The following is a 23,451-nucleotide window of genomic DNA, read 5'->3' on the forward strand; positions in this document are numbered from 1 at the left end:
ACTGACCCATATTCACAAGACACAGTAACCCACCTATAGGACCAAGGCACTCATTCTCCCTCCCTGCCTCCTGGCTTCCTCCGAGAGCCTTCCCCATTGTGCTCAGGTCAAGGACCTCCTGAATGGTTGCTTTCAGCGGGGATGCTTCATGCCGCACGGACCTATAGGATGCCGTGTTGCCTTGCCGCCAATTCAAGGGAGGAAGAAAGAGAGGACTTGCCGTGTTGCCATGGAAACAGCAGCACTTCTTCCTCTCTCTGAAGGTTCTAGAACTGCGGCTCTGCTTGTGATTCAGGTGCTTCTCCTCCTTACCCCTGAGTTCGCCCCGGTCCCCAACAATCAGGCCCCTCCGTATTAATGAATTATTCTGTTATGGGCCTTTTTATTGGTGTTCCTTCACAGGGAATGCTACGGGTGGCAGTGTTGCATAGTGGTTTGCAAAATGGGTGGTAATTCTGATGTCTTGGGTTCCATGCATGTGGTGGCGGCAAGGGGGGGGGGTCACTGCGGTTGTTCCCTTGAGACAGTACTTAACCTGATTCCGTTCAGTAAATATTCAGCTCTAGAAAAGCAGAGTGTGGGGAAGAATGTGAGCTGTGTTGGCCACTCTGAAAAGGAGCCTCTATTAAATGCTTCATTGTAAAGGCAGTATTTCATGGCAATTGAAATTCTGTCATTTCTTAAAGAACATCAATATAGGGCCTGTGTGTTAGTATGGTGCAGGTATGACATCACTGCAGAATGTTGGGAACTCTGCAGGCATTTTTAAGAAGTTGTTCATTTACACTTTTATTTTAGTATTGTATTTTCAGCTTGATGTTCATGTTGTTTAGTTACAATATCTGTTCGCAAAAAATATAAACTCACTTTATTTAGAACACATTACTAATTTTGGGTAGGTCCTCCATTTGCTCAATTCTTCATGGCATAAATTCCACATGATGTTAAAAACATTCCTTTGAGATTCTGTTTCATTTTGACATGATTGCATCACACAATTTCTGCAGATTTGTCAGCTGCACATTCATGCTGCGAATCTCTCTCTATTGATTCAGATCCGGTGACTGGGAAGGCCACTGAAGAACATTTAACTCATTGTCAGCTTTGTTGTCCTTTTAGGCCTGCGTGTTCTAATATAATCAAGGTGTATAAGAGCTCGGGGCAGCTTCTGCTGAGTGGTTCTATGGATTCCTATGGAAAATGCTCAGTGGTGGATTCATCCATGTGTTCTCCTGGAGGCTACCATCTTTGAATATGGGGCTTTTTTGTTTTTTTGGCACCAGAACATTGGCACTGGGGCTTTTATTTTGGCACCCGAGCATTTACAATGGGGCTTTTATTTTGGCACCTGAGCATTGGCACTGGGGCTTTTATTTTGGCACCAGGGCATTGGCACTCTGGCTTTTTTTGGCACCCGAGCATTGGCACTGGGGCTTTTTTTGGCACCCGAGCATTGCCACTGGTTACCTAAAAGGAAAGGCGTGAATAGAAATGAGAAAAGAAATAGTACTGTCGCACTTGGCACTTGGAGGCCTGTTATGAAAGACCTGAGTGTACTAATGAAAAAACTAGGCTATTCTACACTGGTGCTGGCGGGCCCAAGTGCCTGTAGGTCTGTTGGACTGCCCACTCTTTCATTCCAAGCACAGGTCTTAGAAGTGCTGTATCACCCTCTTGCACAGACTCTTTATGTTGTACAATTGTGTTTTAACTACTATTATCTTCTGCGACCCTGATGTCTTGACTTCAGTGCTGGGTTGTCTTGCTTAAACCTAAATGTAAGTCACTCTGGATAAATGCAATTGCTAAACGATCAAATGTAAATCCAGATACCACAGTCAGCCAATCATTGTCTTGAACCACAGAAAGAAAGTTGAGTAGCGAGAGAAACTTCCAGATTGTGGTCATCCACGCGCCATCTGCACTGATGACTAATTGCTTATTTTTCACAGTCGAATGCAGTGACTGTGAAAAACCAGCAGGGGGCAGTAAACGCCACTGCTCGGTATACTGATTCATGTAGCAGGGGTGTCAAACTGCAGTCCTGGAGGGCCCCGGGGTCTGCTGGATTTTGGTGTGTTTGAGCAGAAGTGATTCATTTTAGTCATTGGCTGGCTAAAGAGTTCACACTCCTCCTTCTCAAGGGCTTGATTAGTTCCTGATGGGAAGGAAAGTCCAAATACCTGCAGATGCTGCGGCCCTCCGGGACAGGAGTTTGACATGCTGTGAGAACTCGAGCCAATCCATATTTCAGCAGTTCCAAATTCATTAATCACCTTCTTGTCTTTCTCACCACAGTTCGTTTGGCTAAATACGATACATTTCAGTGCATCCAGACCTGAAAACAACCTGCCTGTACATTAGATGAACAGACTGCTCTCCCCGTGTTTACTTTGTAAAGTTAAAAACACTCCCTGTCCACACTACTGCATGTTCATGCACACGCACACACACAAACTTCAGGAATCTACAAGTCATGAATTCCTATTTCCATGGGAATATATAGGGTCAAACACTCCCACACGCCATCTGATCATAGTTAGTCATAATCTCGTTTCCAAAACTATGACAAAGGACATTACACAGTCATGCTATTCTTACACTATCCCCCTCTCCCCACCCCCTTTGGCGCAGGGGTGGGCAATTCAGGTCCCAGAGGGCTTTTGTGTATGCGTGTTTTTTGTTACCACAACATACCGTGGATAAATGAGCTAATTAGCTGTGTACACCAACAGTGGTTCACTCATCGATTAAATTACAGTAAAGCGTTTCATCTCGGGACACAAGAACAGTCTTTGGCTGCCATTCTTGCGCTTATTGGGAACCACAGCTAACAAGTGGGATGGTGTAAATGTTACGGCTAATTAAGTCCAGAGGCTGGCATGAAAACCAGTAACCGATACCACCCTCCTTGCCCACCCCTGCCTTGGAGACTACATAAGGAGACATCCAGTCTCAGAGATGTAATCAAAAGATGTAGCACATTCTAAGGACCTCTATAAAGATCTAGCGCTGGGTGGAGTGGACTGCTTTGTACTTTTGCTTTCATAACGACACACACACAGACACACAATACAAAATAAAAAGTATGATTTTATACTATACGCATTTACAATAAATACAATAAATACAATAAATAACCCCCCCCCCCCCCCAACAACACACACACACACACTCACACGCACGCACACACACACACACACACACACACACAAAACCACACTCTCACACAGACATGCACACATCACACTGTGTTGAACTGTGGGTCAGAGCCAGGTATTTGTGATCCTGTGACTCAAAACCAGTCTTTCCTGAAATTCCTGCCAGCCTCGTCATGCTGCTGCAGTAGAAAGGAGGAGCCGATTTGCTGATGGGAAATGACTCTTCCTTCTGACCCATTTCTCCCTCTTCTCTCTTTCACATCAAACACTGGACTTGTAATACAAGGGACATGTCATCCAATGATCACACCCAAAACCAACTTATTTTGCACTATTCAACAATTGAGCTTAATTTTATTACTGTTAACATAATGTCACCATGAGACAGAACCTTAATCGCATAATTTTGACTGAGTGACTGAATCTTATGACATTGTTTCTGACTGATTCTCACCAGCATAATTTCTTGATCTTATCAGTCTAAAGGCTGGTTTATATTCCAACGACCATAGGTGACATTCATGAACATTCTACGATTTCAGTCAAGTCGGAGTATAAACCAGCCGCTGTAGATGCTTATGGTTCAGCTGGTCAGGCTAATTGCACAGGCCATCCAAAAACCCTCTTAGCCTTTAGCCCTGAGTACTATGGGGGAGGGGAGGGCTTTTTGGCAACGGGAGGAAAATCATCTCTCTTTTTGCTGTCTGTGCAGTTCCTTCTTCCTCCTCTCATTCATTAATTTGGCTGGTTTGTACACTGTCAGCAGGCTGTTCTTCTCCCGGGGTAAGAGGGCTGGACACAGGCTGTTTTTCTCCCGGGGTAAGAGGGCTGGGCACAGGCTGTTTTTCTCCCGGGGTAAGAGGGCTGGGCACAGACCGTAGCTTGCAGGAGGACGGCTTCCTTCTGCTGGGGAGTGGAACTGAGAAATGGCAAAGAAGATGGAGGAGTGAGCTCTCCTTCCCCCCAGATCAAACTGCTGACAGCTGTGTGTGTTTGTGTGTGTGTGTGTGTGTGTGTGTGTGTGTGTGTGTGTGAGAGAGAGAGAGAGAGAGAGAGAGAGAGAGAGAGAGAGTGTGTGTGAGTGTGTGTGAGAGAGAGAGAGAGAGAGAGAGAGAGAGAGAGAGAGAGAGTGGACAGTTCAGTACATTGGCTCTGCTGCATTATGCATCAGTATGTGATTTTGAGTAAATAGGCAGCTATAGAGGAAATGTATACCTGTCTACACACGCACACACACGCACACACACTCACTCAATTGTAGACAAGGGTGGAGCAGTTGTGGATTAACTGTCAAGGAATCATGGATATAATGCACGTATATTTATACCCCCCACGCATCCGTGTGTGTAAACTCTCAGGTTTATTGTAACTGTCCATGGTGCTGATATTGTTTGCGTTCGGTACCCCCTCGCCAATATAACTCAATTTACGTTTTCCAACTTTCGTCTAATGAGGCTGTATATTATAACTAATTATCTATCTATCAAGACCAAACGCAAAATGATGTTTTACATGTCAGTCAAGTTGGTTTCATGTAACAGTCGATACGTTGGTCAGTTGTTGGTCTAGTTTCACAATCGGCACAGGAGGGGTTAAAAGTTGCCGGGACAGGCAATGCGCGCTCCCTTTCTTCCCCGCGTGCGCTGTGGAGTTCCCCCTGCTGCCGACGAGCCCGGCGCCTGTTCTTTGTCATGACACAACTTTCCCCGGACACCGAGATTCAAAACAAGGATATGACCCGGACCTGCCATTCGTACTCATTTTGAAGCTCTAACGGTGCCGCTGGTGAAATGCAGTGGTCGTTTTCGTAACTTTTTCTTGTATTATTTCTCAATTTATATAAATAGAATAAAATCGTTTTAAAAATGAAGACGATGCCGGTACGAAGCAAAGGCGGAGACTAGAGAAGTGCCGCAGTTTGAAGGCACGCGATGAGCTGTGAGGTAAGAGGGCTGCAGGATCGCGCAGTGATTGTGATGATCGAGTCATATTTCACAGAGAATATAGCTGAGTCACGGCATAGTTGTAGACTGGATACACTTGTTCTCAGTGATTTGAGGCAACATACCTTTTTTGGGAAATTGAGTTCTCGTCGCAATAACAGAACGGTCAGTTGGAACTGACGTTACATTACATTAACTGATGACTATAGTTCATGCGGTCAACGCTTTTGCACCCACACCCTCAAAACAGAAACGCAAAGACTTCGGTGTTAGCACGAACTATCACAATTGATCAGGAACACAGTTTATGCGTTACACACGCTATAATGAAGACATGGTCCCGCGTTCACAGAACGGCAAGCTCTATTACCCTGCATACGAATAACATACCTAAAGAACTGTGGCCTTGATAAAGAATACCATAGAACTGTGAGATGGCCTACTTTTACATCTAGGCTTTAATGTATCTCTTATCTGGGGAACAGCAAAAGCGTGAAAGAGGTTGTGTTCCTGATTACAGAGGGTCGTTGGTTGAATTTCCCAGGTGGAACACTGCAGCAGTGCCTCAGAGAAAGGTACCTAAATTCCCCACAGTTATAGTTTTCAGCTTCATATAGACTATGGGTAATGTATTTACTCAATGTAAACTCCCATTCAGTGAGAGTGTCTGTCAACCTTTGTGTATTTGTAATATTTCCATGGACATAGGTTGGTGTTGTGGGCAAAAGGGTTGAGAACCACTGATGTAGATGGCGAGCCCATTTGCCACACAGGTTCTGTTTTCTGCCTACTCTAACTTCTGAGCAAAATAATACATGTACGAAGGGATCTTTTCAAATAGTGGTTTAGGTGTTGAAGGGGTTGGCTGAGGACAATCTGCTGCTGTGTACAATTCTCTAGCAGCTTGTAAAGCATGGCAGTAAAAAGACAAAGAAATATTCCAGTGTGTGTGGCTTTAATATATCAAGACAACTCTGAAGGTTGCCACCATTTGCATTGGAGGGTTTATCCTCAAATGGCATAAGACTGAGCTACAATGTGTGGCATTGTGTGAGGGGGTGGGTAAAGAACTGGGCACTGTACTTGTGATCAATAGTAATGGGAGCATAATGCTTCATGAATAATGAGGGGCGGAGCCACCATGTGCCTAACAATCGGAAATTAAAGTGTTATCCTCTTGAGAACAAAACCTGTTTTACAGTTATGACAGCCACAGCAGTGACCCCAGTGGTCATGGGGGCGACATGGCTCAGGCAGTAAAAGCAGTCGTCTGGCAGTCGGAGGGTTGCCGGTTCGATCCCCCGCTCGGGCTGTGTCGAAGTGTCCTTGAGCAAGTTAGGACCTAACCCCTAAATGCTCCTGACAAGCTGGTCGGGGCCTTGCATGGCAGCCAATCGCTGTCGGTGTGTGAGTGTGTGTATGAATGGGTGAATGGAGAAGCATCAATTGTACAGCGCTTTGGATAAAGGCGCTATATAAATGCCTGCCATTTACCATTTACCATTCATGGGTTTGGATCCCTGGCTGTAGATCCCTGGGCTCAGAGCTCACTGATGTTTCACTTAAAGCACAGAGCATCAGTAGACTGCCCTGGAAAACAGTGACAGGGAATGAAGACCTTGGAAAGTGATCTGTCTCTGTCTGGAAAACGGAAGCATTTTCTCCCGACTCATAAATAATGCAACACTAAGGACCCTACTCTGATTCAGACTGCAAGGCCTGCTTTAAATGGTGAGGTAAAACTGAAGGTTGTTATGGAGACTGCTGCACACTCCCAGAGCATTTATGAACCCTACACACCACCATTCCAGGAATTTTCCCCATATATATTTTTTTTCATTGCTGTCTTTCTCTACTGCTGGAGCTATGGAAGTGAAATGTGGTGGACAGCGGTTGGGATTGCTGTTCCTGTAAACTGATTTGTGGTAGATTCCGGAATGACTGTGTCATCATCAACTATTGACCTTCTTTAGCCACTCAAAATAGAGCTTACAGGGTGTCTCAGAATGTGCTGCTAAATCTTTTCTCATCCGATGAGTAAATCTGACAGGCTGTCTGCAGCTACGTATGAGAAATACAGAAGTAGATAGAAAAGAACTGTATCAGAGTTTATATTATACACAAACAGTAGTATTGACTTCCATAATCTGTTCTTCAGAGGTGCTCACTGGAAAGGAGGGAGAGCACAGTATTACCATTGAGATTTCAGATAAACAAATAATACGGCTTGTATGGGTTTGGGACTCTGATATTTTACATTATCCAAAACGTAGTGAAATAACAGTATTAGACAGTTATATTCACATTACTGGCTATAATCTATATTGAATGAATCTGCCAAAAAAGAGAGGAGGGCTTGCTATTTATGTAGAAATGAAATTCGACTCTTCGGTGTCACTTTCCATCTCTGGGGCCAAACAATTTGAGCTCCTTATTCTGCGGCTAAATTTACCTGATTTGACAGTTGTAGGATGTTATATAAATCTTGTCCTTTTTGCTGAATATACTGCCTAAAGCTGATTTTGAATTTATTTTCATGGGTGATCTAAACTGGGATTGGCTCTCATCAGTATCTGACTGCTTCAGAAGTTCAGAAGTGATGAACTGATTAATGAATCTACAAGACCAAACCTTAAATCGCCATACAAATCGTCTTTACTTCGTATATAAAGATATGTAAATATAAAAATGTGAATTCTTTGTTAATTGGGTAATGGATAATTGTGAGTTGAGACTGCTTGGAGCTTTTTCCAAAATGAGGTTAGGAAATAATAACCAATAACAAATAAGCATCCACCTTTAAATATATTAAAGGACAGAATTACAGGATGTGATATGATTTGCAAAAGGCATATGTCAATCTGCTGATTTGGTTATGTTAAAACAGTTAAGAAACACATTTACATTTAGCATCTGTGAAGCCAAATATGATTATTAGAAATTATTTTTTTTAAATGACCTAAAGAATATCCTTATAAATTCTGAGGAAATCACTAACAAAGATTTGATTTGTCAACATTTTATTTCTTCCAGCTGTTTATTTGACAAGGTTTCGCTTGTGAATGTAAACATTTTTCCAGAATGCAATGTCGTCCTCCAAATTGGGAATCAGTAAGTTTTAAGTTTTAATCATTTTAAGTCATGTACAACCAAGTCATAGCACAATCTCTGCTGCTATGCTATTTGTAAATGGCATTATTCCTGCTCTTGATAATAAATAACATTGTGCCTTCTTATTCATTGACCTTTCATTGACCTTTCCAAAGTTGTTGTTAGGTCAAATTCAAATAATTCTATACAAGTTTTATTTTTTCCAACTGATATTACCTTTAACTGTAGACAAAAGCAAATGTATGATTTTTACTGGGTCAGGCCTGAAGACTACTGTTCTGAGCATTGCTTCCTTAAATACATTGACCGTGTCAGTATCTACTATAGTTTCATGGATTGACAAAAAACTCTTGTATATCTTGCAGCCAGATCTAAACAGGTCCTTGCTACATTCCTACCATTGATTGATTAGTATGATATAATTTATATGCCTGCCTGTTCCAGTACATAGCTTAGATTCAGTGTGTCATGGTGCTCTATAGCTTATTACAAAAGGTCACTTACACATCACTGCCTCCTCTACCCTCTCTAAAGAATCACAGATTGTATCACTGGTATGTCTTCACTTATAATGCTATTTTGGGTAAACTTCATTCTGATCTTCTCTTTTGATAAGGAACAATAGTAGCTACAATCTGTTACAACTCTATCATGCTTGTTAAAAATAATGTTTGCAAGTCAATTGAATAAAGGGGATTTGGGATGTTCACAGGAACTGTATCTAGATAGATAGATAGATAGATAGATACTTTATTCATCCCGAGGGAAATTTTAGATGTGCAGTAATATAGGATTCTGCAGGCACCTTGTGCTGTGGTTCAGGTGTGCTAGGGTCATGCACAAAAGCCTGGAGCTCACCAAAAAACCCTCACAGAAAAGGTGGGCTGAGATTGCTTGTGCTGGGACAGTGTGAAATATTGGACTTTTCAGCCTATTAACCTATTCAGTATTATTGAAAATATAATGAAATACAGTATTCGTCAGCTGGGGCATCACGGATGGTGCAGCGGGTAGCACTGCCGCCTCACAGCAAGGAGGTCCTGGGTTCGAATCCCGGTCAGCCGGGGCCTGTTTGGAGTTTGCATGTTCTCCCCATGTTCGCATGGGTTTCCTCCGGGTACTCCGGTTTCCTCCAGGTTAGGCTGATTGGAGAGTCTAAATTGCCCATGGGTATGAGTGTGTGAGTGAATGGTGTGTGTGCCCTGCGATGGACTTGCGGCCTGTCCAGGGTGTATTCCTGCCCAATGTATGCTGGGATAGGCTCCAGCCCCCCTGCGACCCTGTTCAGGATAAGCGGGTTAAGATAATGGATGGATGGATTCGTCAGCTGTCCACCCCATTCCTTGGGAGGCTCATTTTAGACACAGAGAAGTGAATGTAAAAAATAATACTGGTCATAATGACAATGCTGAAAGGCATTTTGTGCATGTCAGTCATCCACACAATCAGATTTTTTGTCTCTGCTGTTTTCCTGCTCCATGGCTTTGATACATGAACCCGCCCCTGTAGACTGTGGGTGGGGATTCAGTGCTCAGACAGGCGCAGGTTACAGCAGCTTCTGTCCTCTCCTGGCAGTGTTAGCGAAGAGCGTTTGTGATTAGATCCAGGGGTGGAAAAGCTGTTTTATGTAAAGATATGTGCCTTTATTTACAGTATTTATCTGGCAGCTTTTCTTTGGTGTGAAGTTGGTGAAAGGGCTGGAGATGTAAGTGTCAACTTTACCTTTAACTTTGTTCACTCAGAGAGAGGGTGAGAGAGAGAGAATGAACAAGAGAGAAGAGAGAGAAGTCTTTGTGTGTTTGTAAGATAATGAGAAATTGTGTGTGTGTGAGAGAGAGAGAGAGGTCTTTGTGTATTTGTAAGAGAATGAGAAAGCAGGAGGTGTATTTGTGTGTGTGTTTTTCTGGTTGTTGATGATTCAGAGAAAATGGAAGATTTAGAAAAAGTGAATCACACCATCATTCCCCCATATCATACCACTAAGTGATCTGTGTGTGTGTGTGTGTGTGTGTGTGAGTGAATGAGAGAGAGAAATAAGTAGTGTGTACGGCCATGTTTGTGTGCCAATTAAGTTTGTGTGTGTGTGTGAGTAATCCATGAGAGAGAGGAGAGCGAGAGAGAGAAGATTGTGTGTGTGTGTGGGGTAATCTATGAGAGACAGGAAGAGAGAGAGAGAGAGAGAGAGAGAGGACCGTGTGTGTGTGTGTGTGTGGGGGGGGGGGTAATCTATGAGAGACAGGAAGAGAAAGAGAGAGAAAGAGAATGAGAGAGAGGATCATGTGTGTGTGAATGTGAATGAGACATGGAGAGAAAGTATGTACTGTAAGAATGTTATGTGTAGATGATGGCCTTAGATAGAGGAACTTATATTGTTTTTATGAATGCTGCTGTCCTAACCTCAAAGCCTGTGATTCTGTAGTCTAGGCCTGCTGTCTATGGGCCCTACCTCCTACAGAGTTGTCACTGGAGACACCAGAACACATTGGTATTTATGGGGTGTCAGGGCCCTGCCTGGAGTTTGTCTTTCCACGCTTTAAGTTTGAATGCAAGCCCTAACATTCAACATACAGTGCAATGTAAATGTGTAATAACATACAAGTCAATATCGATAATGAGTGTTGAAGCTGGACAGTTGAAATCTGCACTACTGTTAGAAGCAGATCCTGATTCAAGCGGAAACCAACGTGGTGTGATTTGGTTTTATTATATGGAATATTTTGATGGAGATTGTGACTTCCCAAATTTAATGATTATTTGTCTGCAAATATGACCTATGGAAGCAGAAGGAAAAAAGCATTTATTCTCTATTCAATAAGTAAGTGGGATTACCTCCTTCCACAGGTGATGCTAAGGTATTTAAGATGGCCGCAGGAACAAGTTTGTGTGTTAGAATTTTGATTTTTGGAGGAGAAGGATTATTTTGGTGGTGGTTCCTTGGCTGTGAGCTTATTTACTTTGTTCCTGTGGCACTGAAAGTGGAAGGGGGTAAGGTCTGGCTTATCTGTTTCCCTCTCTCTCTTTTCTGATATTTTCAATTTAATGTCTTGTCTCCTGTTTTGTAAGTTAGAAGTAGTGAGCCTACATTCAGTAAAGAATTTATGATTTTCATTCATTATTCTACTTGTCAGCTTCATTAATGCATTTAATCTTAAAATCCGATATTGAGTTCATTCCACCAGTATGCTGTAGAGTGACCTATCCAAGGATTTGGCAATTTAATTGATAATTGTCATTCTAATGAATAATTATACACATCAAATCACATCAAATATTCATATGTAGGTTCAGTGAGGGGTTCTATCATACAACACCACTTGTGTTCAGTATTCAGAGTGTGTGTTGTGTGTGTGCATGTTTGTATGTGTCTGTGTGTGCATGTGTGCGTGTGTATGTGTGTGAGTGTATTTGTGACTGAGTGATTGAACAGGTTGTTCTTGTGTGATGTGTGGTTTTGTACCTCTAAAGCCCCTCTCCCACTCCCCTCCTGAGGCATTGTTTCTATAGTAATACAACAATGTCATCTGGACAGAATGGCTATGTGCTTCCTGCCTTAATGCCCTCACAACACTGCAACATGTCAGCCATGCTTCCCTCTCTGGAGACCATGGACTACTCGAGGATATTCCGTTTTGATAATAACACACACACACACACACACACACACACACACACAAAACATCTAATTCTCTTTTCATATTGCAGGTGATCAGAGCTGCAGGGTGGTGCTTTTGTGTCAGCAGCTAACAGCCAGCCCTTCCTCTGGCCCCAGGTCTCACCCCCGCTCTATCCTCACACCCCCCCCCCCCAATCCTCCCAAACCCCGCTACTGCACCCTCTGCCACCCCACCCTCGGACCCAAGACTAGCTGCCTTGCGCGGGAGCCGAAAGCGGCGGATTTTCCTTCACCCGTCCTCCATTTTGTTTTCGGCCCGGCCCTCGGCGCCGCCACAGCCGCCGCCATGATGACATCATCTCTGCGACGGCAGATGAAGAACATGGTGAACAACTACACGGAGGCGGAGGTCAAGGTTCGCGAGGCGACCTCCAACGACCCCTGGGAGCCTCCGGGCCCGCTGATGGAGGAGATCTCCGACCTGACCTTCAACGCCGTGGCCTTCCCGGAGGTGATGGGCATCATCTGGAAGCGGCTGAACGACCACGGCAAGAACTGGCGGCACGTCTACAAGGCCCTGTCGCTGCTGGAGTACCTGATCAAGACCGGGTCGGACCGCGTGGGGAAGCAGTGCCGGGAGAACGCGGTGGCCCTCCAGACCCTGCGCGACTTCCAGCACACGGACCGCGACGGGCGCGACCAGGGCGCCATCGTGCGGGACAAGGCGCGGCAGGTGGTGGCGCTGCTGCGGGACGAGGATAGGCTGAAGAGGGCGCGCTCGCAGTCGCTGAAGAGCCGGGAGCGCGCGGCCTGCTCTGCCTCGGCGGGGGAGTACGGAGACCTGCCCCCGCCCTACCCCGGCCGCCGCTCCAGCCAGCCCGCCATGGGCACTGCGTACGGGGGAGAGAGAGCCAGGGGCTCCCCCTCCTTCAGCTGTGAGTACCACAGTACGAGCAGCACGCTTTATACACAAAGGCATACACAGATATATACGCACACATACACACACTCACACACACACAGAAACCCAGACGCACACACTCATACACACACACACGCAATCACACAAACCCACACACACATACACTCATATACACACACACAGACACACACCCACACATACATTTCACATACTCACTCATACATTTCACACGATCACACACACACATGCACACAAACATACACACACATACACACGCACACACACATGCACACACACACACACACATACACACACATGCACACAAACATACACACACACTCATACACACCCACGCACACACACACACAAACACACACACACACACACAAACCCACTCACTCATACACACCCACCTCTCACATACTCTCTCATACATTTCGCACAATCACACACACACAGCAGTAATCCCTCGTGCCCCAGTTCTTTGGGACAGTAGGCTTAGTTTCCATAGCGATCTCAGGATTGTGGCAGATTCAAATCTCAGTGGAGGTCCTGACTCTGTAGCCAAAGATCTTGCTCATCTAGCTCATCCAGCTGGTGCATAACTCAGCTAAGTACTTACTGGTACATTCAAAAGTTACAGCCAACAGAAATTACATTTAATGTAATGTACCTTGCTGTAGATCCAGCTATGCCAACTTGAAATTTGAGCTGGTCATGTTGGTCATCAGCTGGTCTAGCTAGGTATTAGCTGGTCAAACAGCTAGTGCTGGTAGCTTGTCTGAGCTGGTGGCTGGTCAACCAGGTAACGGCTATTTGAAAACATAGCTTGAGCTGGTCAAACCATGTTAAGCTGGGAGCTGGTCTGAACTGGTCGATCAGCTAAACAATCTCACACTGGGAGTGGGTCTGAACTGGTCAACCAGCTGAAATATGTCAAGCTGGGAGCTGGTCTGAACTGGTCAACCAGTGACCAGCTTGAGTTGTTATTTTCAGCAGGGCAATATAAAAATGATTTGAGGTCCCGGGGCAGGAGTGCTCCCAAGCCTCTCAGCGGTGAGTGACAATGTGTGGTGACCTTATGGGGTACGGGTGTCCCACACTTAAAGCCCAGCTCTCAGAGTCAGACTATTGAATTCTGGGAATTTCCCCCTCGTCCTCATGGGTTTCGGTCTCGCTCCATGTAACAATGCAGCTGAAATCCACTTCTGCATTCCCCACATTCCGGCTTTCCTTCCTGCTGGGCGGAGAGGAAAGCGGACCGGCTGGCCGATAACAGGAAAGATCACGTGACCGAGGGAAGAACGCCAGGCGTGTCCTGTAAGTGGAGGCTCCGTGAGCGGCACCTGTTCGCAGCGCTAAACCTTCGGATTACGCCGTGGGAGTTTTCCGTACACTCTCCTCCTGACCATCTCCCACTCCCACACACACTCCTGGAGTCCAGTGTCAGAATGGCCCTGTTATTTAGAGTGTAGTAGCAGAAAAAAAATACCCATTCAAAAAAACACCCATTTCCCCCAAAACAACCAAAAACTATTATACTTTGTCGAAGGACATTGGTAATGTACATTTCATTTTTTTGAGCGCCCTGATATTGGAGATTGTAGAGTCATGTTTGACCCGAGTGGGTTGGGATACATGATTTTTGAGGGGGAGACTAAATAGAGGGAGAATGAGCTAAACAGTGTTACACTGCCGCTGAAGGAATAGCAACAAAAAAAAAAACACGGAGTATGTCTCCGAAGGTGAAAGCAAAAGCCCGGGTGACAGTCCTCCCCCGCCCCCCTGATATCAAGGGTGGTAAGACGGGAGCATTCCTGCCATGCCACAGAGAAACACGTGCGCCGCAGCCTCCACTCCCCACTCACCCTTCACCTATAACACCCGGCGCTATGCTGTTATGGCAACAGTCACGCGAGCTGCAGTACTGTATGGGGTGTGCTCTCCATTCAGCTCAGCTCAATTCAGTGTTACTCTGATGTTTGGAAATAGTGCTTTCTTGTTTTCTTATTTGAACGCATATCGCATTACATTACATTACTTATTTTGCTGACACCTTTTTTTTTATCCAAAGCGACTTACAGTTGATTAGGCTAAGCGGTGGCCAATTCCCCATAGAATAGTGTGGGGTGAAGGGCCTTGCTCGAGGGCCAACCGCTGTACCATTCTTATCATGGCTATGTTGGTCACAGTTCAAATCACAGTTTATCCAAGAAATGTGTAAAATGGAAGTACACTCAGTGAAGACTAATTCTCTCTCTCTCCCCCTCCCTCTTTGTGTCCCTCTCTCAGCCTCCTTTTCCTCCCCTCGCTGTCTCTCTGATCTGGAGGAGGCGCGCCCACAGACCAGCGGGGAGGAGGAGCTGCAGCTGCAGCTGGCGCTGGCCATGAGCCAGGAGGAGAGCGGGAAGGTGCTGCTCAGACCCACCCGGACACCTACAGACACAAAAACACTGACGCTGACACCGAAGCTCACCAATATACTGACACCCTCAGTTTCACACTGACCCGCCTATTTCCACTGGACAAGGTCTATCCTGTCCCTGTTACTACAGTGGCCTGTAGAGTTGAGTCTGTCCCCTGCCATGGCGCTGATGTAGCTGGAGTGTAAAGAACAGACATTGGTTGGTGGTGAGGTTGTCAGGATGGCACCTGACATCGACTAAAGCCTGCTGCCAAAGACTCAGGCTGCCAGGCCATTTTCTTATTGACCGCTAGGCCTCAGAGATCGGAGGGATTCCAAATCCCGCCCATGTAACGCCTCCTTGATGTTGAGGCCATAACCCCACAGAAACATCTTGTTTTATGTTCAAGTATTTTGAGAGCAAGCCAACCTGTGATAACTCTGACTCTTTACCCCAATGGGCCCAGTCAGGACAAGGGGAAAATGGTCCAAAGTGCAGTGACTCCACCGTGCAACTGAAGCATCAGCCAAGCCCAAAAGCGGCTCTGTAAAAGCAATAAGCACCGGATGGCTAGGCATTAGCATTAGCATGGCTAGAGTCCAATACAGGTCATAACCCACATTCCTCTGCCCAGCCGCTCAAACAAAGGGAAAGAGGTGCACTCAACAGGCAGGACTGCAGACAATGCACAGTCCAAAAGCAGGAGCATGTAAATATTCTTCAAATATTACAAATATTCGCTCAGATGTACTCTGCTTACTTTGCTCAGCTCCTCTGACCTGTTGGAGGAGATCTCTGAGTAAAGCAGAAATGCATCTGATCCTGTTCGGAGCCAGGGTCTGCCCTGCCAGATTGGTGTGGTATTCCCAAAAGCCTAGCCTGCCAGATTCTGTCCTTACAGTGACGAAGTGTAGCGTTTCCAGAACGTTACTATGGCGATTACTCATTGTGAGAACAGCTGTGTGCGGTCTGACAGGCTGTCAGTAGAACATGATCTGCTCTGACTCTGCACCATGTGTGCTGTGTGTTTTTGTTTGTGTTTGGCTGTGTGACTGTGTATAAGGCATTGATGGGGTGAACAAAAAAAAAATATTTCAGCACAGATGGTGTTTTTTCACTGTTGGGTACATAACACCCCACATGTAAGTGTATGAGATTTCTTCTCTACAATTAAAAAAACTATTTGAGCAGGACAATCAGTCTACCCACCACACCGCATTGTGTATTTCCCCTCTTTACTCTTTACACTTTACTTTAGGTTGCTTTACTCAATCTCAGATCGGCACCAAATGTACTTTGTTTGATCAGTTCTTTTTACTTTTGACAGCCCAAAAAGGTAACCTTCCCCCCGCCTGTGGACTCGGATGAGCGGACCCAACTTCAGATGGCACTTAACCTGAGCCAAGAGGAGCCTGTCCAGGTAACCTTTGTGGAATAAACCAACTCTGCGACAGGTGGGGGTGCTTTGTAACACTGGGGTGATCCAGTTCAGAAGCTCGATGTTGCTTTGTAATCTTCCGTGCCTGTTCAACTGGCAATGAGGTGTCCCGTCATACTCTTTGCATAGTCTTTGTAGTAAATGTTTATTTTTAAATAGCTCCCGCTATGTTTTTGATATTTATCCTGCAGTATGGCACTATATTTCTACAGTGTTTGCATTCATTCCTATCGGTCCTTCAATCCTCTCCCTCTCTCTATCATCCCCATCTCTCACTCCTTCCATCCTCTCCCTCTCTCTACCATCCCCATCTCTCCCTCCTTCTATCCTCTCCCTCTCTCTACCATCCTCATCTCTCCCTCCTTCCATCCTCTCCCTCTCTCTACCATCCCCATCGCTCTCTCTTTCCCTCTTTCCCTCTCTCTCGCCGTCTCCTATTTTTTCTCCTCTAATGACCAACAAAATAGTGTCCTTCCCCTTCTTCGACCAACCACATAGCAGAACACAACGTATCCTTTTGTCACTGACCAATGAGAATGGATTTTACAGTTAACCAGGAGTGCCCAATTGCCTTTCTTTCTAAATGTTTTTCGGTGGGTGAGCAGGTTGTGTGTGTGTCATCACGACATGGTCCTCCAATCCGCTCTTCCCGTTTCTTACAGTCGACTCCCCCCATCCCCAGCAGCGTGGAGATGGATGAAGATACCCAGCTTCAGCTGGCCCTGAGTCTGAGCAAAGCGGCACACCAAGAGGTAGGGGTTGGACAGCCTGTAGCCAAGTGGCTAAGGTGCCTTCCTGGTTGTCCCAGTGTAGCCACAATAAGATCAATGCAGCTGTTTGGCCCTTGAGCAAGGCCCTTAACCCCCATATTGCTCCTGCTTAGTATAATCAACTGTAAGTCGCTTTGGTTAAAAAAGCAAGATGGGGGGGTTTGACTGTACTGGGCTTGGCTCCCATGTTTTCCAACAAGCATCAGCAGAATAACTGTAATGTAATGTAATGGGAGGGGGGCTGGGGAGCAGGGTTGTGTGACTGATCCTTTGTGTGTGAGCCAATGTTCCTGCATCTCTCTAACTCTGACGGGTGTGTGTGTGTGTGTGTGTGTGTGTTTTGTCTCAAGGAGCAGCTCAGTCGTGCAGGAGAAGAGACGCTCCTGCGCAAAGCCCTGGAGGAGAGCAAGAGAGAGATGGACGGAGGAGGAGAGGAGGTGTGAAACCCTTTCCCACACGTCCAAGGCTATGACCTTCCGAATATGGAAATGATTGCAGTCTCCATATTTTCATTTATTGCCATCAATATTGTTTCTATATTTCTGGAAAATATACTTATTATACAAATACCCATATAACATGTTACATCCTCCATTTCCTTCTGTGATGACACAGTAGGTGATAAAAAGTGATCGGCCTTTCTAAATATACATTTCTATATATCCATTATATGGTGTACTAAGCACATTCTACCGCAATGATATTGTCCTACCTCTTGCTGCAATCATTCCTGAATGCATTGACAGAGGTAAAGAGATTTAATGATGTCACAATTCTCCTCTGCCCCGTCAGTCAGCCATGAAGGATCTGGCAGATATTTTTGGCCCTGGCGCTGCAGCGCCCCTGAGTGTTGACCCCTGGGACCAACCACCTCCCTGGGCCAAGCCTGCCAATGTGGTGACCTCTGACCCCTGGGACTCTTTGGGTAAATAAGAGTTTATGGGCTCATCCCAATTGCTTATTTTTCACGTCTTTTCTCCTTGTTCCTTACCTGACCCAGAAATTGATCGAGGTCTGCCATCTTTAAGGAAATTCCAATCTGTTAAAAATTCCAATCCGTTAAATGGAGCTTGGAGGCCACTGCCGTGTTTGAAGGAGCTAGGGCATTCCATTTGCTGAATTCATGTTTTCTTGTCTTCACCTCTCTTTCCTCTTCAGGGGATCGCTCTACCACTCCTGTGATTGACAACTCATGGATGGGTCATCCAGCTGCTGGCAGCCCCCTGAAGCCATGGGATCCTAGTCAACCCCCTCCAGCCCCATGGGACGCCCCAAGGAACATCTCCACCACCATCCACACAGGTATGGAACCAACCAGTCCATGTCTTGTATATCTATGGTACCAGCTGAACATAGTAGTGCATTTTCCTATATGTCTATGGTACTGGAAGGAGCTTATCTTTTGCCAACTTAGAAGAACAACAGAGTAGAATAACATAAACTATTAGTCTATGAACCAGCTGAGAGTGATAATACAGTATTCAAATATCTATGGTAATCAATAGAGGGGAAAGGCATCACCACACTACTATGGACACCAGTTCAGAGTGCTTTCTGCATCACACATATGTCTATGGTACCAGTCCAAGAAGAGGTTCTTACTACATTAGAGCGACAGGATGAGGGGTGTGGTCATTGCAGGGTCTTCTGGAGTCGATCCATTCTGTACTGTGGCAAAGGAATCTCAGACACCCCGGGACTCCCCCAGACGTACTCCTTCCCGTTCTGGAAGTCCCACAGGTAATTAGCCTGTAAACACTCCTCCTTAATGTGGTTGATTAATAGGGAGGTAAAGTGGAAATCCCGCTGAATGGCATTTCCGGTATACCGCTAAGTGCCATGCTAGCGGATTCCATCATGGATGGCAACAACAACAATCTAATATAAGCAAATTAAGCATTCAATTAAATTTGTGTTCTACTGACACAAAATTACAAGGCTCCACATTGTCCGCAAACTATCACTATGCAGCTTTTTGTTGCTTTTTAAATGTCTGTAGTTACGAGCGTATGGTCAGATTTATGTATCAAATACAAATACAACAAAGAATCTATCCTGGGATGGCCAGTGTCATGGGACATAACAACACATTCCTGCCCATGGGGGGTTTTTGAGGTTGCAATTGATATGCCACTGATTACGCAAATATATCCTATTTGTAATCAAGCTTATAAATTAGAATCATGACAGTTAAGTCAGTTTTGTGACGATAAATGAGTCATGACGATAAATTAATAGACACACGGTTGGATGCTCCAATTATGGAAATTTTGTCACTATGAAAGGGAAAGCATTATGGGAGTTTTAGCCTATCTTGGTGATCTAAAACATAGAACATTACTTTTTATGAACTGAAATCCCATGAATTCAGTATACTTATTTAAACCATGAAAAACATTTTGAATCCAGACTTCAACGTTGTGTAGTTTGCTTATATTTAGCCTTCACCGCTCTATTGAAAAGGAAGCAGTATAACGGAAGCATCGTTTCCGATACATCTGCTTTATCTCCCAATAGACGATTAAGCAGAAACACAATCATCTCTAAAAACGAAACAAATCACAAAGAAGCCTGAAAATCAAGGTTTTGACCCAAGCTTTTTCCTGTAATTTGAGACAATTAATTTTTGCCTTTTTGCCAAGCTCTGTCTGGACCATTGGCACAGTCAAAGAAATATAATTCAGTGAGCGTGAACAGTAGAGTTACTGTTATTTTGAGGAGTGTTGTGCATATACAGATAATAAGGGTGTTGTCTCAATATGAGTTTATAAATGGAAATGACCAATGACTTAATCTCCGGCTAGCTACCCTAGGCCAAACATCTCTCAAACAATAGAAAATGCAATGATGAGTGATGGCTTTTGAGATCAATTTCAGGGCTCCTTGTTAACCCTTATCCAGAGCAACTAACAATGTAGTAATACCCACTCTCACCCCCTGCCCTCTCCACAGATGGGGACCTATTTGGGGAACCAGGAATGGGGGCACAGCTGATTGGCCGTAAGCAAAGCAGCCCGGAGCCCTTTGACCTGTCCCGTCTCAGGGAGGGTCTGGCCGACCCCACCCCCCGAACCTCCCGGACCCCCGAGTCCTTCCTTGACCCAACCGTGGCCTCTCTGGTCAATCTGGACAGCCTGATACCCTACAACCCAACTGCCACAACCACCAACCCCTTCCTGACAGGTGCTCTGCCCGATAGTGTTGTACCGTTTACAGTGTGAACATTGATCAGTAGCCATTTCTAAATACTAACATCATTCACATTATTTCTGTGTTTAGCAGGCATCTTGGTCTTGGTCAGTTTACACAGCTATCATTTTAAGATATTGTGTATTTTAACAGGAGGCTATATTTATCATAGTTCAGGCATAGTACCTTACTCAAGGATGTAACAGCTGTAGCTTTCCTGGAAATAAAACGCACAACCTCCTGGCAACATGTGTAGTTCATTTAGCATGACAGCACACTGCACCAAATATCTAACTGTGCAGTGGTAAACACAAAAATAGCATTTGTGGAGACTCTTTCTGGCTCTTATAACCTTTATCATATAACGAAATGTGTACATTGGTGAGACATTTTGAGTCACTTTTTTGGGGAAGAGCTAAGGAGAAAATATGAAGTTTAGCGGAGAAACCAACTTAAAGGCTTTAACCTGAGCTTTGTACTTGAGCAGAATGATGCAATCATACATTGAAAGGATAGAAGCAAAGACATTATGGACTAGCTTGCACAAAAACCTGTTTGGCTCTACACGTTATTCTTCTCCTGCCCTCTCCCTCACTCCCTCTATCTCTGTCTCTTTCTAGAACCGAGTGCTTCCGTAGCCCCCAACCCTTTCCAAAGTGAGCTGCCTCGTCTCACCTTGAACCAGATGAGGCCAGATTCTCCCTCTTCTCTCCCCAGCAGTTCCTCCCTCCCCCCGTCCTTCAGCCTCCAGCCCCCAATCCTGCCCTCCTCCTTCACCCATCCCCCTACCTTCCCACCATCCCAGGGTCTGCTAGATGTGCTTCCCAGCCTGCCCCAGCCCCTACTGCCCCTCTCTACAGTGCCCCCTTCTGGACAGCAAGGTGACCAGCAGGCTCAGAACCCTTTCTTGTGAGTCCCTGCTGCTAACTGGGTGGACACTAAGGACCCAGGAACTTACACATAAGGTTGAAACCTCAAACCTTTGCCCTACCGTTGAAGAGACTAAAACAATATTTTAAACATTTTTGATGTGGGTGCTGATCCCGGCCTTGCTGGTTCTGCGCCATTCTAACCCGGACCGCAGAAATGCTCCCAACGCAGGGTCCAACCCCCTCCTTTACAGCAGGGAGACATGGGAGGTGGACGTTCTGGAACCTTCCAGGTCTCTGCTGCTGAGTTGCTGCTAGCACCGTGTCTTGTCTCTGTGAATCCCTGGCCATGAGCAGCCGTTCCATACCCATGATGTCTTTCAACCAATAAAATGAACACAATATCAAGAGCCCATAGCTGACCTACAAAAGACACAAACATCCACACACACACAAACACATACACACCCCACAACGTTGTGCCCAACAAGACTTAGCACACACATAATTTCCTTACACAGGCCTTCTGATTTAGAGATTTTGCATTCCAGACCTACGTGGGCATATGTCCACCAATCACATGCATTGCAGCTGACCACCTACACTCTAATGGTCCAGTCCCATCTCATTCCATGCCACTGACAGACCTGAGGGCTCTGTGGAAAAACCATACAGACACAAGTCTGACCACCTCTCTCTACATCAGCCACCAACACACATTCAACCCATGGTCTTGAGCCAGGACGACTGCTGTTGCACTGAGACCTGAAGGGCAAAAGATGCTGAAATATAGGCTTTAATATTGTAGTTCTGCTGAATGAACAAAACAATAATACTGAACTGATTCATACTAGAACTATTATGGAAATCTATATAAAGTACGATCAAAGCATAGTCGTATGAGAATGTATGAAAATTAGTGTTTGTCGCCTGTCGAACACCAATCTCTGACCGAATGTATACATATCCATTTTTAAAAAATTCAACCAATAAATAGTGTGTATTTACATACTTTCTTATTATTCCATAGTATTTGTCCTCAGTCTACTTGATAAGCCTTTCAGAAATCATCGCACTCATGAATGCACATGTTGACTTGCTACTAATGTGGAAAATTTTGATAACTAGATTTAATTTCTTTATTTAGAGATATTTCAAGAAACTCTTGACGTGTGATACATCAGGTTTAGCCTGAAAAGTTGTTATCCATGCTTGCCCCTACAGGCCATCTTATTTATTACACTTCATTACTTACTGGAAACAGACTCTACTGTGTTGTGATTTTTCTTCCCATTGAAACCCTATTATGAACCAAGCTGCTTTGCAAAATAAGAACTTTGCAGACACAGCAGAAGTATAGTACAGGCTCACTTCCAGGTGCTTTGGAGCTTATATAAACACGTCTATGGTAGAGTTTTGCTCAGGGTTTGGAAGTGAAGTGCAGCACATACTGTGGTCACAACAAGGCCAGGACAAGAATGCATGTATTGCATAGACTCATGCAAAGTCATTCATACTATTTACCAGTGCCATGTCAGGTTGCCAGTAATCTGGGTGCAGCTGCAGCAAAACGTTTTGGTGTTACATGTGCCTGGCCATGACTTGATTTTCCATACAGAACATGGGAAAACTCTTTCTGGCAGAAGGATGGCCAGTGTTGTTCTTTCCTGGAAGGATGATACAATTTCCTGACAAGAAGGAAGGTGATGTCATTGTACTGGATGATGTCATTCTTTAAGGGTGGAATCCAGCCAGTGAAGCACTTCCAAAAGGCCCTGCCCAGAGCGTGCACTCAGCTCGAGTGCAGTGATTGGCTGGGAGGCTGAAGCTATGATGTCATCCATTCTGAAGAGTGACTTCATCTCCATGAGTCCCATGGAGCAGGGCAAGTCCCTGGTGGACAGAAAACAGAGAGTTTTGTCAAGTTAACGGTCTTATATCTGTATTTAAATGGGAACACCACATTTTATTTATCCATGGAACCCATCAAAGTACTGTCACCAACACAAGAGCCAGCATTACAAACTAGC

The 23,451-nt window shown here is 45.0% G+C and overlaps 2 protein-coding genes across 8 annotated transcripts in view; one reads left to right on the plus strand and one right to left on the minus strand.

Moving 5' to 3' along the window:
- Positions 1-22,448, plus strand: LOC133114417 (epsin-3-like). Of its 4 annotated transcripts, none has more exons than XM_061223771.1 (11): positions 1-295; positions 11,918-12,763; positions 15,043-15,161; positions 16,483-16,575; positions 17,256-17,345; positions 17,714-17,800; positions 18,156-18,288; positions 18,522-18,665; positions 19,005-19,103; positions 20,316-20,546; positions 21,173-22,448. In XM_061223771.1, the coding sequence occupies exons 2-11, from the start codon at positions 12,175-12,177 to the stop codon at positions 21,463-21,465; spliced, it is 1,878 nt and encodes a 625-aa protein (XP_061079755.1). In that variant the 5' UTR covers positions 1-295; positions 11,918-12,174; the 3' UTR covers positions 21,466-22,448. The 4 variants fall into 4 exon arrangements, with proteins under 4 accessions (XP_061079755.1, XP_061079754.1, XP_061079753.1 ...); XM_061223770.1 differs by lacking the exon at positions 1-295 and adding an exon at positions 4,852-5,104; XM_061223769.1 differs by lacking the exon at positions 1-295 and adding an exon at positions 9,771-9,920.
- Positions 22,306-23,451, minus strand: part of arl16 (ADP-ribosylation factor-like 16) — an 8,137-nt gene continuing 6,991 nt past the window's right edge. For all 4 annotated transcript variants that reach the window (XM_061223778.1, XM_061223777.1, XM_061223779.1 and 1 more), the window contains one exon: positions 22,306-23,314. In XM_061223778.1, coding sequence (XP_061079762.1) covers positions 23,149-23,314 — 166 coding nt within the window. In that variant the 3' untranslated portion in view covers positions 22,306-23,148. The remainder of the gene's footprint in view (positions 23,315-23,451) is intronic.

This window comes from Conger conger, chromosome 16 (genome assembly GCF_963514075.1).
Source record: "Conger conger chromosome 16, fConCon1.1, whole genome shotgun sequence".
In the NCBI taxonomy this organism is placed as follows: domain Eukaryota; kingdom Metazoa; phylum Chordata; class Actinopteri; order Anguilliformes; family Congridae; genus Conger; species Conger conger.